The following is a 16731-nucleotide window of genomic DNA, read 5'->3' on the forward strand; positions in this document are numbered from 1 at the left end:
CTGTACATAGAAGCCTGTACGAGAAGTAAGCATTTAAAAGGATGTGTGGTATTTAAGACTACCTTAAAATACATATTTTTCCATTTACTCCATCTAAGCCATAAAGTTTGCACTATAAACTTCCTATTCAAATCACTTATTACATACATTATTCTAGGGCAATTAAAATTTCATCAGCAACTATACACCTTTTCCCTCCTTCTCATCCAAGAATAAAAAAAAATCACGAAGTCCAGTCCTTTTAAGCTTTACCAATGTATAAGTATGAAAAATACCATTGCATACCCATGTTTTAGATTATAAAATAAAAACTTCAACAGCAATGTTATACACATACAACATACAAAAACATTCAAAACATTCTCCCTAATATCTGTTGCAACTGAAACTATTTTATCAGCTTTCCTCTTCACCCAAACATTGCACAGAAATAACAGCAAGATATTCCTATTTTTTCTTAACTGTTTTCCAAATTTAGCCAGGAACTCAGGAGATTTTTGAGATCACTTTTGTTCCAAATGTGTTCATTAAACCCATCCCCATAAACGATATAATTTACCCTTTAAATCAATTATAAGCTTCCATTCACTTCAGTTGTATATGATTTGAATCCAGACAAATGGCCACAGACTATTACTTGCTTTTTTAATTTTACTTATGAAACTTGCAGTAATTGCTAACAAACTCTTACTATCCCCACTGAACTCCTTATATCCAATTTACTTTTGGTTTCATCTCACTTTAAGGACAACTTTAACTAGAAGAAAGGGCAGGACACATGCTTTTGCAAATAGAGATACTGTCAGCTTGCAAATAGTTGTTAAAATTTTCCCTTATCTTCAGATTTTTTTTTATTTCATTTTTCAATCTTTGAAACTGTGGCCTTTTGAAATATGTGCCTTCTCAATAATAGTATTCTTACCAGATAATACTGGTTGTCTTGCTTACTTTAAAATTAACTTTATTTCTTGTTTTTAAACTAGAAAGCCTAAGAAACACAGCATAAGGATTCAAATTAGCCATCGAGTTTGCCTGTTCTGTGCACTCTTACTAGAATTGTTTTCTCTGAAACTGCTGAAGAAAAACCCTCAGGCTACGACAGGGCTGACACATTCACTGCCTCTTTTGCTTCCAAAAAACCCAATATTCTACAACAATCAGTGTCTCCATCCAGAAACTGCAAAACATAGTTTTTAATTTTTATTTATTGGTGATAGACAAAGTTAAAAATACTTACTTCAACTGCACTTTCAAGATCAGTAACTTTGGGAAATGTTGCTTACGGTTTACAAAAAAATCCAGGGTGCTTTCTAAGAAAACATCACACAAATATAACTAAGGCATTTTCCTTTGGAAATATCTTAGGAAAAAATTCTACCAACTTTCAAATAACATAAAAAATCACATATAAAGCAACTCTGAGATATTCTTTGATAACGCTAATGAAACCAGTTTTTTCCAATATCAAAAATTGAAATTCATGCTGAAAAGTCTTCAAAGTTTAAATACAACATATGAGACTTGCAGCATTTCACTTAAATGCATTTTTACTTTGATTTTTCTCAGAAAAACACACTATTGAGTTGTGCCATTTTTTACGTTTCATTCTAGTTCACAAAATGTTCCATTACCATCACAGAATCTATCCAAATGTTACCAATCATCACTCAGATTTTTATTTCTTGTGCCCTACTGATTTTTAACTCAGTGCAAACCTAGCAGTACATACTTAGCACGCAGAATTTTAATATCTATTGTTCACTAACGTTCAGAGTAACAAAGCTCAGACTTCAGACCCCTAGCTGAAAATAAATAGTTGAGCTGTTATCCCAATGTGACGGAGAAAAGTAATTCCTAGCAATTCTACCATCAGCAAACACAAGACTGTTGCCAACAAAGAGCTCTATAATTAGAAGTAAACTCTACCAAAGTAAATTAACAAAGAAAACCCAGGAAGATAAATAATACACAGTATGTTACCCATCTAACTAAATTTTTGCCTTTACAACTACTACTTAATTGCCCAAAATTTGATTCACAAGTGTCTTCCTCATAAATAAACTCCCAGTACTTTTAAACTGTCTTCCAGTGCAAGTTTTCAAGCCTTGTTTTCATCATCTTTGACTTCACAACAAAATAACAGCAACAATCATATAATCCATCCTCCCATCCACAGCAAGGGAAGCCCACGTGTAGCTGATGAACTGAGGCACAGAGCAGGGACTCCACTACGAGCCGCAGGCAGTGCTGGAGCTCTGCAGCAGAGCACGATGGCACTGGAGACACCAGAATTGTGAAGCCACACTGAACTCCAGCCACAGGACCAGCCTGGTAGCACAAGAGCTCTGGGATATTATCACTGTCCCCAAACCATGCAGCAATGTCAGAGCAAAATTTGTTTATGCATTCTAAGTTCCTAAAGGGTCCATTACATTTCATTAAAGAAATCTTACTTCGTTTGTAACTACAGCTCATGCCCAAACCAAGAGAATGTATGTATTATTCTAGCATGGAAAAAATCTTTATTGGAATGTTAGTTTCTTATGGGGGTTGCTTTAAGTTGTCAATTAGGATAATTAGGACATAGCTCAATCCATTTCAGCTATAGACTGTCACTGAAAAGCAGGATCTCACCTTACTGTTCACTTTCAGCTGTACATCCTTGTCCTCTCCTTGCAGTATAAGTTTGCTGTGTAGCAGGGCGAATAATTTTTTTCATTCATCTCATTACTAAATTTGTGGGAAACTTAATAGTTTACCTTTGAGCAAGATAAGTCAATGGTTTGATGCAATCCACACTGAGGTCACATGATTATCACACACAAAACCATCAGTGCAGAAACACCAGTCAGGGGAAAACCACAGTCCCCTCCTTTCAGCAGAGGTCAACAGCTGTCCTAGATTACATGAAATTGCACCCTCCATTTCCACAACTATCAGATCTGCTGACTGACCCAAAGGCTGAGCTCTATCCAACTCTGCTGGATTCACCTTTCAAACATGTACTTAAGACCATTACTGTTACTCTTTGCCAAAGGGAAAGATTAAGCACTATTTTAAACCTTTAGTTAAGTGTCTCCTCATTAAGACATTCCATATATTTTTAACCCTGCTCTTCCTTTCCTGTTAAAACAAGAAAACTTGCAGATAAGAAATCTGTCAGCTGAAGTTACTGTCTTTTCCTTATTCTACTGAATAAAGACTTAGAGTTTGCTATAGTTAATACAGCATTATTCATATTATATTGTTTGATCCACTCTTTGAAGAGGGGTGAAAAGAAGGTGCCACACTAACCACTACAGCTCTCACTGTTGTGGCTGATAGCCAACCTCCTCACTGGTAGAGAATGGACAATTTGTTTAAAAGGTGAAATAAATACTATTTGTCTATGAAGAAAACGGCTTCATCCTACAAAGTCCTACTACTGAATTTCACAAAATACTCCATTTAGAAAAATCTGGACCTCACATAAAGAATTGATTTGTTTCAAATCATCACTCTGCAGCACAACAAATAGTTTGTTTTCAAAACATCTACAGATGAAATTCCATTGGTCCACTGAGTAAGCTAATAGCTTTAATACTTTTATCTGTCATGCTACGGAATTACTGAGTTTCTTCCACCTCTCTCAAGAAATCCTTTCATACAACAAAAGGAAGAAATACGTAAATAAGCACCAAAAATTCTATTTTTAAAGTTTCTACATATACACTCTGATTATCAGTAATATAAATCATAAATACACAATACTTTATATGGTAATACATTAATTTCTATTAATGCAGTATTTTAAATTTATTATCTTTTTTTCTCTTTTCCAATAAAAAAAATAATACACACACTGCTGTAAATCTGCTCAAAAAGGCCAGAACATTTGTAGGTAAGCACTTGCAAAATGCATACATCTCAGTGTGTACATATAACATTATACCATCCACATTCTTAGATATTAACACCAAGAAAACTCATCAGAACAGTAAACCAGACACTGAGATTCTAATAATAACAACAGCAACAGGAAAGCCTAGCATAGAATGTTTTTATAGACTTGGGAGATCCTGCCACTAAGCTAGGGGGTGGGAAGAGGGTCTGGACCATGACATAAAACCACCACATTGTTCACTGGCCTTTCCTCAAGCAGCTGCATGAAAGAAGTCTTGGTGAAAAGTCATACAAAGAATGCTGTTACACAGCATTCCTGATCATCATCCACTGGAATCAGATTTCAAAGTAACAACTTGTATAGCAAAATCAAACCTTTTAAGCTTGCAGAAAATTGTGGAAAAAGATTACTGCAAGAAAACTATTTAAATGCAAGATGCACTACATTAGATACAAGTGAACAATTTGCTTAGAAAACAGAATGCATACTCAGTACTATGAGAAGATAAAAGAACTGGGATTCAAAAAGCTATAATCAGTCCAAATGGTCATGGTTTTATTTCCTCCTCACTGAGTGTCAAAAATCCAAAGGAAATTACTGCAACAGTTTAGGAAATATTACTGAACTGAAAGGCCCAAAACTGTCAAATGCCAACAGTTCTCAAGCGTTTTCAAACAAATGCTCACTTGTTACATCTCTGTTTTTCAAAAAAATGTGTTTATATTTTATCCAACTACTAATCCACTTACCAATCCACCAAGCTAAAGGAAAATTAATCTTTCAATAGCCTTCTTACATGTAAGACAGCAAATCAATATGCAACTCATATACACATCAGGTTTTCTCATTTTAAAAAACTTTTATATTTAGTCATGTTTAAAACCACAACATGAACATGAAAACCAAATTCATCAAGGAATTCTGTCAACAAATATATTCAGAAAGAAAAGTTGCTTTTTCAATCCAATCTTCCTTTTCTACTTTTAGTATCAATAAGGAAAGAATAAATAAAAATTTTTAAAAAAAGAGGTAATAGCCTAATAGAGTTTATATAATTCCAGTCTCTGAACACCGGAAGAGTCCTCATGTTTATGTAAAAACAAAGTCCATATGCAGGAAGGATAATTTTTTTGTTCACAAAACTTAACCATAGCCCTAAGACAGTCATAGGTATTAGGCAAACAAAGTATAAAACTTACACAAAGCTAATTCCTAAAATTTCTGACAAACATCCTGCTCATAACTATGCAATGTCCTATTACTCTTAAAACTTAATTAAATCAAACGTATAGCTAAACACAGTCAACTCTAAACAATCCTTAGGACAGACAAACCCACTGACAGACAAGCCACATCACAGATACTAGTCCAGACTCCTAAATCTATCAGATTACTCAGCTAAATCTAAGAGTATTGTTTCTAGGATCTGTGTAAGTGCAGGAGCAGAATGGCCATTTTCACACAGTGCAGAGACTGAACAAGTACGTGCAAACTGACCTTAGCTGCTCCTGCCCAAGGTCACTCAAAGTCTCTGACAATGGAAAGCACAGGAGGAATACTGAAGCAGACTGGGACATATCCCACACAAATCCAGACTCAATTATTTTTTGGGATCACTTCAGGTTCTGATTACAGCACCAGTAGCCACCAAGAACAGGCAGTCATCTGTGTACTCTCCAGCAAACCCAAAAAGGTTATGGGAAGAGGTATTGGAAATGCAAGCACAGAATAACTGACCCTCGCCATCCCAGTTTGCAAATAGCAAGTATCAAATTTGATCAAATAAAACCATGAGGTAGCAGGTTCAAAAGAAACTCATGGACACATCATACTGATCAGCCTTGCCATGCATGGACACTAAACTTATACTTTATACAGAAGGGAACACTTCAATAATGTGATGGATTCATCTTCCTTCAAATACAAAAATACCATGTCTGGAGCAAGAAGTCTCAAAGCATAAATGCTTGTAGGCTAGGAAACTATTCTGAGAAGGCACAGAAGACCCTTCTCAAGAATCTAGTTCATAAAGTCAAAGACAGCAGGATAAATGTTGTTTGGCCTCCATGATATGTTCCTCTCCTATTAGTATCTCAAGCTGTCACTTTTAAGTTCTCTGTAAAATCCTTGACAGTACTGCTCCAATAATGCTGCATTTCAGAAATCACTGAAAACTGTAATTCTGTATTTGCCATAGATGACACTAGAGGACCCACCTGATAAGCACAACTAAGGCAGAGGCAAACTCCAAACAGAAATATAAAATCTAAAAAAAATTGTCATCTCTAAAAGGCCAGGTAAGCAGCAACAGGCCAGTAAAAGGAGGGGCAGCAGGAGGAAGAATGCACACAAAGGAACCTTGCACTATGTGGGGAGGTGGGAGAGAGGGACAGAAACCTCACAAAATACCAACATAACCACACCATATGCTACCAAAATATATAGCAAATTCACTACACTTATAGTCAGTTAATAATACTTCTAAACAACACAAGTTTGATTCCCAGACTACTGCCATACATGTAGTGCCTCAGAGATCTTAAAGGCAAGACAACACTGTTACAGAAGAGCCCTGAGATTAGGCTGCCTTCAGTTACAATTGTGCAAGTGACTCAAGACAGATCAGATACAGATTGCTGCTAAAAGAGCCCTCCTGGCCATTCCTCCCATCAGCATCAGCATGGGCAGCTGGGTTAGGGAAGTTGGCATGCAGCTGAAAAGGAATGCAGGGCAAAAAATAAGGAAAAGTTTTAAAAACAAATACCATCTCAAAGGAGGAGGAAACAATGTATAGCAAGGACTCTCACTGCAGTAACAGCATCTTACTGCAGGTTATGAAAATCACAGAACGCTACAGTAAAAGCTCAGTAGCCCATTAATCTTCCGGACATAAAAGAAAATATAGTACCTTCAATGCCCAAAACACAGCCCTCCACCTTATTATAAAGCAAATATCCAGAAGACTCTTAAAAAAAACCTACAGGAGCAGCAGGCCTTCTATGGGCTAAGCAATCTGCACACTCAAAACAAAAAGCACTCTGTTTTTTTCTGTCTACAAGAAAAAAATGAAGTTACTTGGTGCCAGAAGGCAGAAAGAAGAAAAACCTTCTATCACTGACTTAAAATCAGCAATTTCTTCTCTTGTTCTGAAAAGCTAAGATCCTTTAATTATCTCTATACTTTGTGAAAGACTGCATAATTACAAGTTTATAAAGCTAGATCCTTACAAGGTTTTACCAGAAATGTTTGTTTCTAAGTTTCTTCTCAAATATCTGCATCTTTTTATGATTCACTTGGCAACGAAAGGTGTAACAGCATTTTAAAAAATTAAGTATTAACCTACTGAAAACACCATTGCAACTGGCAAGCCCATTATCTGATCTTCAACAGTATTTCTTTAAGTCTAAAAATCTTCTGGTACAATCTCGTTAGGCAACTCTACGAAAGGAAAATTTCAGGTAAGAACGCAGATTTCTGAAATGCAACACCAGTCAAAGTGTTTTCCAAGGTACACATCCTTCCATAAAGCTATTATTTAAAAAACATTTGGTCCACAAAGTAGAATTTGCTATTTTCAACACCATGGACACAATCTGTTACAGAGGCTGGGTGTTTTCAGAAGAAAAAATAAATTCCTATGCCTCTCAGCTATGAAATATTCAGTATGAAGTTTTCATTGATGAAAACACTTGGGTATTAAAATTATAGTACAGTGTTCTATCTTTGCATTGAAACTTAAAGCATTTCAATCTTACAGAGTAATTCACTTTCAGACAGAAGAACTTATAATTACAATTAATAGGATGCTCACATCTTTGATGCACACTATCAAAGTAAGTTCTCAAGACTTCATGCTAAGAAAAAGTTTCAAGACCACCACAGCATAATAGCAAAGCATTCCCAAATACTACTTTAAGTATAAAACCAGAACACACTTCAGCTACTTCATACTTCACAAATTTTCCTGTTTATTTCAAGACAGTTGAGGCTTTCTTGTTACTATTTCCTAAAAATAAAGTGTCCAGCTGCCATTTCTAAAGAAATTAATTCAACAGTGCATGTATTGACATGAGAGGAATAATAAAGAGGAATAAGACTTAAGTACTGAGTATTAAGTTGAGTGATGTGTTTGAGTCAGTTGACACTAAAATGGTAAACCTAGAGCATATATATATATATATATATGAACAGAGCAGTCACAGGTACACAAGGGAAACGATAGATCAGCACAAACATGTGCAGGCCCTGTGTTCCTGCAACTCAACTGCAACAGAAATAGCAAAGCTGCATCAACACTATGTTAAGACACAAATTAGGCAGAATATCATGTACACAGCATAGAATCTGCAGAATACAATTTCCATAGACTGTCCAAGTGAATTCCAGAATACAGATCATACTTTCTCCTCTCACAAGAGAAAAGGCTCGGTATCAAAATGACCAGGCTATTTACAGATAGATGATGGATGGGAATTTAGAAGTATCTACCAGAGAGAGAAGGCAGCATTCCAAAAGTGATTCAAAAGTTAATTGAAATTTTACACTCACATCACCCAGCTATTAGTATAAATATAATGAGGCCAGGATATTCAGTGGAGACTTTCTCTAGCAGTTCTACTCAGCAGGAGCAGAACTGATGATAACCTGAACAGTGAAATTAGAAAGATGCAAGGCAGAGGTAATCACTACTGCAACTTTCAAGCTCTAACTTCTTTGTTACAGAACCTATTAGTAAATCAGGCATGAAAGAGTCAACCTTTGAAAATGCACTGGTGCATTCAGTCTGGGCTATAGACATAAAAATTCCACTTTCCTCCATGAATGGTGCACTTTCAACAGCTTTCTGTAATGCTCAGGCTCCAACTAAATACACATAAAATTCATCCATTTTACCCATTAAATCTTATGTTAAAATGCAGTTTTTCTATTGTAACTTTTTTCCTAAAAATGAAACCAAGAATAATGATAGATGTCCTCAAAGTAAATTGAACCTGAAGTGGACAAATACGGGTTACTCTTAAACAATTATCTCTTTCCCAAGCAGTCAGTGTTTTCTTTTATGTTTAGGATCCCTATAATCTTTTTCCACAGATTTATTTCCCTCATACAAAATAAGAGAGTTCACAAAAAGCAAGAATAAAACTTACCCCCATTATCTGTTCTCTTTAAAGCACCATCCTTATGAGGGCATAATTCACATCTCTAGGAAAAAAAGCAAAAGTAAAATAAAAAAAATGGAATGATCACAGAAGCATCGAAAAAGAAACCACACACATTAAAACTGTTATCTGATATTAAGGAAGCAACCATTCTTTACAAGTGAATGGGTGTGTTTTCCCTTAACCTCTACTGGAATATTAATGTTATTTTGTGAAAAATAAAGCTTTCTCCTCCAGATCTTCAAACTATGACACACATTAAAGCTACTTGCAGTTCCACCTCCAATTTTCTTCCTGAGTTTCACACCCAGGAATTCTGAAGAGAAGCCTCCAAAAACTACAGCACAGGGTGGACTTAAATGCCAAGAAGCTTGGACAAAGTCCAAAAGTCCTCACTGTACTTCCTTGTCCTAGGTTCTCTGTATTGACCAAGACGGTCAATCATGAAGAAGGGCTGTGGATATGACCAGCACAAGTGCACGCAGCTATGGCTGGCTACAGTCTCTGCTGGCTGCCACTTATCACTTATCCTGAGACACAAAAACCAACCACACTTTCTGTCTCAGAAAAAGGAGGTCAGAAGCTGACAGCTGTAGCAAAACCACACATCTAGAAATAAGCAGTTTGATCACAAAATGACAGAATAAGCTGAGTTGCAAGGGACCGACAAGGTTCATCAAGGCCCAACTCTCAACCCTGCACATCACCACCCCAAGAGTCACCCCAATGTGCCTGAGAGTATTGTCCAAACACTTCTGGAACTCTGTCAGCACTCCTGGAGCTGTGACCACTTCCCTGGGGAGCCTGTTAAGTGTACAACCACACTCAGGGTGAGGAACCTTTATCTAATAAGCAACCTAAACCTCCCCTGACACCACCTCAGGCCATTCCCTCAGGTCCTGTCACTGGTCACCACAAAGAAGAGACCAGTGTCTGATCCTTCTCCTCCCCTCATGAGGAAGTTGTAGACTCCAATGATGTTTTCCCTTAGTCTCCCCCAAGGTGAACAACCCAAGAGACCTCTGCTGCTCCTCACACGGCTTCCCCTCAATGTCCTTCACCATCCTCATGGCCCTCCTTTGGACACTCTGACAGTTAAATCTCGTTTTTATATTGTGGCATCCAGAAGTGCCCCCAGCACTTGAGGTGAGGCTGCCCCAGAGCAGAGCAGAGCAGGACAATCCCTCCCTTGCCCTGCTGGCCATGCTGTGCCTGATGCTCCCCAGGACAGGGCTGGCCCTCCTGGCTCAGGTTCAACTTGCCATGGACCAGGACCCCCAGGTCCCTTTCCACAGGGCTGGCTCTCCAGCATCTCATTCCCCAGTCTGTCTGTACATCCAGGGTTGCCCCATCCCAGGTGCAGAGTCTGGCACTTACCCTTCTTAAACTTCATACTGTCATTGACTGCCCAGTCCTCTAATTTATTAAGTTCTCTCTGCAGGGCCTCCCTGCCTCCAAGGGATTCAACAGCTCCTGCGAGTTTTGTATCACTTGCAAGCTTGGTTAGTGTCCCTTCCAGTCCTGGGTCCAAGTCATCTATGATGTAATATTCTTCCAACATACACCACGATCACAACAGAACAGTTTTTCTGCTATCACTGCCTCCTATCAATTTCCTAATATCATGTTTACCTTCATGTCCTAGAGCATGCAAATCAATTCCAAACCAGAGATGACAGAAATTACTAGATTTGACCCACGCTCCAAGTGCTCCACATTACAAGCACAGGAGCACCACTATAGGGGATCCTAAACCTAGGAATCACCATATTATAACCTTTCAATATTTCCAGATTAGGGACAACTCAGAGCATAGAAACCTAATAATCTTAAGCAGATCAAGATCATCAGATGCAAACTTAACACCATATCCTTCAAACAGAGTGGGACACCTGTTCTCACTGTTCCCTGAACAGAGCTATTCTCCATTACCAGCTAACTGACAAGACAGCAGATAAAGGAGCCTATGATGCTAGCAGTGCCTCAGAAACAGATTGTGCAAACTTATTTGAGGAACTAGAAATTCCATTCTTGAAATTCATATGGCTAAAGTATATCTTGAGGACTGTCTTAACCTGTAAGAAATTTGTAATATTATCTTTCTTAACCTGTAAAAAAAATTATATTAGAGCAAAGAGGCTTTCATAGAGGATAAAATAGGAAAAAACCTTATTTTTTCTCAGTGCACTGGTACAGAGAGCTGCACACAGAAAGAAGGATCTTTAGGATTGTAGCCTTTTGTCTTTTGCTTCACTCATCTCTCTCACACACTCACAAAAATGATCAGCAATTTATTGAAAGCCAGCATTAAGTCTATGGTGAAATTTAGATTAAAAAGTGGCTGAAAACCTCTTAATCATTCTGCAAGTTGCCTGCAGACTTCCATCATTACTTTTTTTTTTTAGTCAAGACACAGAAATTAACTGATCAGTTCATTTTAAACAAAATCCTACATATTCAGTATATTTGTGAGCTGTATCTTAACACCAGCTCTCAAAATATTAAATACTGAAGTGCTGAGAGACACACAGTAGCAACAGTTTCATTTCAGCAAATTTCTCATATACTGAACTAGATTCCTAAGAAAGAAGCCTGGTATGCATTGATGGTCACAGTGCAATAAAGTTGGCTCCCAGTCCAAAGCTGCAAGCTGGCAGCTTAAAGCCAACGAGAGGAGATGATGTAACTGAGAGAAGAGAAGCTGTTAACAGATTCTGCCTTGCCCCACCTCTGCAAGCATATGGAAGTCTGACAAACATTTTCAGTAGTGGCAAAACCAGTTTAGGAGGTTCTCTTCTTCCCTTCACCTCCCCCTCATTAATTTCTCCCTCCACCACTCCCTCAGCTACTGACACAACTATCTGCTGGGCTGCCCCTTACAACAGATCAGTGAAATAGAATGAAATAAACTTTTTAACCTTTTAAATTCATTTCATATCAGTGATGCAATTTAAGTACAATTCCACAAACAGTTGCATCAGCAAAACTGAAGGCAGGGAGCCACAGCACTGCAGCACCAGTAATTAAAGAATTAGCAAGCTTCTTGTGCAAACTTTACCATAAAATAAATCAAAATGATCATAGGACACTAAGATGCAATGACTTGAGCCAGTCCTTTATGCCAAAGAGTTAAGCATGCTCCATTCAGTCTCATCAGCTTCACCTGATTTATTTGTCTTGGTCTGCAAGGACTCGGGTCCCTCATTAATCCTCTGCAGTCCTGGCTGCAACCAGTCAGAGAAGATGCAAGACAGAAAACTGAAGTGGAGGTGGAAGCTTTGACAGTGGAAGAAAACTTCAGTGCAAAACCTGAGTGCAGAATCACACTCATCTCTCATGGTGCTGAGAACTGGTAACTCTGCAGAGATATTTGCACTTTGATGACACAGAGCACTTCCGGGGCCATGAAATCTGGCTGCAATCTGCAATAAGGTAACACCCCAGTAAGCTAAGAGAGCACATAGCTACCCCAAGCCCTTCTATTGCCTCTCTCTGCATTAGGAATCTAACTCCTTCCCAGCCTCAACACTCTCAGATTCTGTCACCCATTTCTGCTCTGCCAAGTTTCAATACACGCCACGTAGTAAAACCAGGACCTTTGCCAGGTGGGAAACAGTGAATCTCGTGCCTTGAGACAAGTAACTAGTAGAGAATTTTTTTTTAATTTAAACTAACACTTTATTACTAGCTCTAAAATGGATGGAATAACATTTTGATCCTTTTATCATGCATGTTGATGATGCAACACAGTATATGGAACAATCTGATGATCCATACAGACGGTCTCTAATATTTGAGCACACAGACCATGACATGGCTCTTTTCTCCAGTTTTGTGTTCTAAGTCTTTTCTCTGGCAAAGATTTCTGACACAGACTTATTGTCTGAGCATTCAGAAACACTGTGGGGAACTTCTAAACCAGCTGTGCAGGGCAGAGGGAGTAGGTAGCAGGGGCAGATACAACATCTACAGACACCACAACACAAATAAGGCAAGCTGCTACGACTGATCAACAATTCAGACAAACATCATCAGGTTAAGCAGCACAAATGTGAACACTACAGAGGCTGATTGTGACCCTAGAGAATAACCATGTCCTTGGTGTGCTGAAGGGCACCAGTCCAACACAGGGAGGTGCAGCAGCACACGCAGGGCTGTAGGTACAGGCAGCTGAATTAGACCTGAAGAGAGTGAAGAGACGAATACTGGCTGAAGGAACACAATGAAGTTGTAGAAAATGACATAATCCTTTTCCTTCCTGTCCTTACAGAGTGTAAGGACATCTCATTTTTGCAGCTCTTCAGTGGAAGAGACTAAGTTCATGGAGACTAAGTTCTGTCCATGCAGAATTGGGGTGAACTCTCAGCAGGAATGGCTTTAGACTATGAGGTCTCCTGTAGAGGACTAAAGTGAAACCAATCTCAGAGCTGTGAAGCTGGAACAGTCTGACAGCGTGACTGTCACAACTCACTTCTGAGCTACATAAACAGCAACTTAATTAAGTAAACAAAGACTGATCCTATCCCTTAGCATTCAGGCAAACTGAGATTGCCTTGGTCTGGTGAAAAACCGACTGCCTCCTGAGGAGTCCAGTCTTTAAATCATCACCCAGCAGAGAACTAAAATCAGAAGCATGCAAGATCCATGCAGAAAAAGAAACTTTTCATCCCCTCAACACTATAAAAAAAGGAAAAATAACCAAAAAGAAATAAAAACCTGAAATAATTAAAAAAAAAAAACACACACACAGAGGTGTCCACTAAAGATATCCATCAGAAAAAAGTTGCAAGAATGGAAGACCAAAGTAAAACAAGGAGCTAAATAATTCCAGCTTCCCATACTGAATCAGTTACAGTCCAACTTGGCTCCACTGCCTTGCGGTATAAAGTGTTCTTCCTCTATTCTAGATAAATATGCCTTTCCATTTTAACCAGGACTAAGAGCTACTTAACCAGCATTAGGTAACATTATACAAATATCATTTTTCAAGTCTTTTTGGTACACCTAGCTCTACCAATCTTTCAACTGGAAAGGCATAGAGAAACTGGTTCAATCCAAGAGACTACCTTATTCATGTTGAAATTAAGGGAAAGAGAAAAAGGCAACAGTAAATAGAGAAGATAAAAGAGAGACAGGGACAAGACTATACATGCAGGAGAGAAGAAAATAGTAATAGGAATATAACATTGTTCTTGCCTCAGGGTTCTGAAAATTTGGAGCGCATTCATAAAGCATCATCTGCAGACACCCATTATATGCTGTCTCTTGCTATAAGAAAACAAAGGTCAAAGAATTCTTTTGCACGTAATTTACTGAATTGTGGCCCAAGCTAGGCCATTGGAACCATTCACCTGAATAATGACTGAATTACTGTCAACCAAGTAAAATCCTGCAGGACTGAATTCCCAGCATTGCAATGAGGCAATAAAACGTTTCTTTCAATGTGACCTGTTAACCTAAATAACACAAGATCTACAGCAGATTAAACAGACCACAGTTCCTTAAAGCCAGCCAAGACACCAAGCTGCAGTTCCAGCTGACTTTACTACAGGCTCACTTTAAGGTAGCATAATTGCACTGCACTGCCAGAAGAAGATCACTGACCATCCCCTGCTGTGTCCTTTCTACTGTCTTCCTTGCTCTGGGAAAAGCATTCAATTGACTATATGGAAATCCTAGCCAGCAACATAAATATAATATTTTTTTTCAGTCAGATCATTTCTTTGAGCCACCTTTCCATGAGGCTACACAACCAATGTCAGATAACAAATGTAACAGGAACACAGACAGGTGGTCAGGAAAGGATATAAAGGGTATAAATACCTTATCTGGGAGGTGGCATTATCTACACTGGCTACAAATCAGAGTGGAAGTCCAACTGAAGGCCTTACTTTAAAAAGGACAGAAGGAAGGACAGAAGGAAAGAAAGCGTACACTTGAAACAGACTAATTTTATGTTGGTAGTAATGCAGGCAGATTTCTTACTCAATTTTGTTTTGATATTTCCCTGACATTCACGTATTTCAAAATTTTCAACAGGCATCAGCCACATATAGAAAATGTTGTGTTTGGAAGCTTGAATTCCCTGTCAAGGTGCATATACCCAGCATGACACACTACCAGAACCATTTTTATTCTCCAAAGTACATTTTGATCACAGAATTACTGTTTCATACTGCTTGACAACAGAAAAAATAAAAGCAAAGCCCCAAACCCCAAAAGTGTTTAACTGAAAGAAACAACTCCATGAGATGGCAACGCATGATCCATGAAGGTACAAACAACAAAAATAGCGAGTTACATACAATCAACGTAACAGTTCTTAAAATCCGACACTCAACCTCTTCCAATCTTTTTCATCAACATCAGTTAAAAGTTATCAGACAAAACATTTTATTTTGCTGCTCTTGTTAACCATTAAACAAACAGAAGAATGGTTAAATCCACTTGTTGCAATTTTAGTTCATATTTTAGTGAAAACATGAGCTGGAAGACAGAAGCAGAGAACAGAATGGAGTCCCCACAATCCAGGAGGAAAAGTGTCAGTGACCTGCCATGCCACTGAGACAGCCACAAGTCTATGGGGGTGGATGGGATCCACCCAAGGTACTGAGGGAGCTGGCAGAAGAGCTTGCCAACTCACTTTCAAACATTTACCAGCAGCCCTGGCTAACCAGGGAGGTCTCGGCTGACTGGAGATTAGCAACTGAAACACCTATGTACAAGGAAGGCTGAAAGGAAGACCCAGGGAATTGCAGGACTATCATCCTGACCTCACTGCTGGGGAGGTCATGAAGCAGATCGCCTTGAGTTCCCATCACAGGGCATATGCTGAACAATCAGGGAAATCAGACCCAGCCAGCATGGGCAGGTCCTGATTGACCAACTTCATCTCCTTTTGTGACAAAGGACTGACAGTGGATGGGTGAAAGGCTGTGGATGTGCCTACCTGGACTTCAGGAGAGCCTTTGCCACCATTGCCCACAGCACCTCCTGCAGGAACTGCTGCTCATGGCTGGCTGGGGCTCTGTTGGATGGGTGGGAAGCTGTTGGCATGGCCGGGCCCAGAGGCTGCTGCTGAATGGAACTGCAGCCAGCAGTGCTGCCCAGGGCTCAGTGCTGGCACAGCTCTGTTCAATGGCTCTATCAATGATCCACATGAGGGGATCCAGGGCACCCTCAGGCCCTGCAGACACACTGAGCTGGCTGGGAGTGTTGAGCTGCTGGAGGGCAGCAAGGCTCTGCAGGGGGATCTGCACAGGCTGCACTGCTGGGCAGAGCCCAGAGCTCTGAGGCCCAACAAGGCCAAGGGCCTGGGCCTGCTCCTGCCCCTGGCTCACAACAACCCCTGCAGCTCCAGCCTGGGCAGAGTGGCTGCAAAGATGCCTGGAGGGAAAGGTGCTGGGGGTGCTGCTCAACAGCAGCTGAACATGAGTCACAGAGTGCCCAGGTGGCCACGAGGCCAATGGCATCCTGGCCTGGCTCAGCAATGGAGTGGCAGCAGGGCCAGGGCAGAGATCATCCCCCTGATCATCCTCACTCAGCACCGGTGAGGCCGCACCTCAAATCCAGGTTCAGTTCTGGGCCCCTCACTACAAGAAGGGCAATGAGGTGCTGGAGAGAGTCCAAACAAAGGCAATGGAGCTGGGGAAGGCTCTGGAACACAAATCTGCTGAGGAGAAGCTGAGG

General features: G+C 39.5%; 1 protein-coding gene across 7 annotated transcripts in view; it reads right to left on the bottom strand.

The window, feature by feature from the left end:
• The window catches only part of MLLT10 (MLLT10 histone lysine methyltransferase DOT1L cofactor), a 128492-nt gene that overhangs the window by 96783 nt on the left and 14978 nt on the right, over positions 1-16731 (bottom strand). For 6 of the 7 annotated variants that reach the window (XM_074535107.1, XM_074535112.1, XM_074535099.1 and 3 more), the window contains one exon: positions 9031-9085. The exons of the other annotated variant lie outside the window; for it this stretch is intronic. In XM_074535107.1, the coding sequence (XP_074391208.1) occupies positions 9031-9085 (55 nt within the window). The remainder of the gene's footprint in view (positions 1-9030; positions 9086-16731) is intronic. 7 annotated transcript variants of the gene reach the window in all.

Source organism: Zonotrichia albicollis, chromosome 1, assembly GCF_047830755.1.
Source record: "Zonotrichia albicollis isolate bZonAlb1 chromosome 1, bZonAlb1.hap1, whole genome shotgun sequence".
Taxonomy (NCBI): Eukaryota; Metazoa; Chordata; class Aves; order Passeriformes; family Passerellidae; genus Zonotrichia; species Zonotrichia albicollis.